Consider the following 1,087-nt stretch of genomic DNA (forward strand, 5'->3'; position numbering starts at 1 on the left):
GCAGCAGCAGCAGCAGCAGCAGCAGCAGCAGCAGCAGGGTCAGGAGGGTTTAAGCAGCCTGCTCCTGTTGCTGCCTTTCAGAAGGCGAGGAGGAGAGCAGCTCGACGGCAAGCTGCTGAGAATGCAGCAGCAGCAGCAGCAGCTGCTGCTGCTGCTGCTGCTGCGCCTGCTGGTGCTGCAGCAACCAGGCCTCCTGTCAGCAGCAGCAGCAGCAACAGCAGCAGCAGCAGCAGCTCAAGCGCCCTGCAGCAGCAGCATCTGATGGGTAGCTATAGCAACTCATCAGGATTTGGGCCTTGGCTGCAGCAGCAGCAGCTGCAGCTGCCGCAGCAGCAGCAGCAACTACCGCAGCAGCAGATGCAGCAGCAGATGCAGCAGCAGCAGCTGCAGCAGCAGATGCAGCAGCAGCAGCTGCAGCAGCAGCCGCTGTCTCCTCCTGGTGTCTCTCGCCCTGTCCCCTCCTACGGAGACCTTGAGGCGGTGGAGCGTTTGGCGCAGCAGCAGCAGCAGCAGATGCTGCAGCAGCAGCAGCAGCAGCAGATGCTTCAGCTGCAGCAGCAGCAGATGCTGCAGCAGCAGCAGATGCAGCAGCAGCGGCGATGGCTAGGCAGCAGCAGCAGCAGCAGCAGCAGCACAGGGGCGTTGGTGTCAGCAACAACGCTACCAGCAGCAACACAAGCAGCAGCAGCAGCAGGGTATGTAGGAGATGCAGCAGCAGCAGCAGCAGCAGCAGCAGCAGCAGCAGCAATGTATCCTCCCCCTTATTTGAAGGGGCGGCTGCTGCAGCGCAAGATGACGGCCAGAGAGAGAGTGCAGTGGCAGCTAGCTAAAAGCAGAGGAATGTTATAAACATTTCTGCTGCTGCTGCTGCTGCTGCTGCTGCTGCTGCTGCTGCTGCTGGGGCTGCTGCTGCTGCTGGAGCTGCTGCTGCTGCTGCTGTTGGAGCTGCAGCAGCTGCTGCTGTTAGAACCGAAACGAAAGGGTCGGTTCTGGTGTTGCTGCAGCAGTAGCAACAGCAGCAGCACATGCTGCAGCAGCAGAAGCAGCAGCACAAGCTGCAGCAGCAGCAGCAGCAGCACATGCTGCA

At 61.1% G+C, this 1,087-nt stretch overlaps 1 protein-coding gene across 1 annotated transcript in view; it reads left to right on the plus strand.

Moving 5' to 3' along the window:
• Positions 1–261: 261 nt before the first annotated feature.
• Positions 262–1,087, plus strand: part of EMH_0075290 (uncharacterized protein) — a gene marked incomplete at both ends in the record, with an annotated part of 1,234 nt that continues 408 nt past the window's right edge. The window contains 1 exon segment of the mRNA XM_013499575.1: positions 262–810. Within this exon segment, the coding sequence (XP_013355029.1) occupies positions 262–810 (549 nt within the window).

The sequence above is a fragment of the Eimeria mitis genome, genomic scaffold (assembly GCF_000499745.2).
Source record: "Eimeria mitis Houghton genomic scaffold, Emh_scaff4456, whole genome shotgun sequence".
NCBI classification, from domain to species: domain Eukaryota; phylum Apicomplexa; class Conoidasida; order Eucoccidiorida; family Eimeriidae; genus Eimeria; species Eimeria mitis.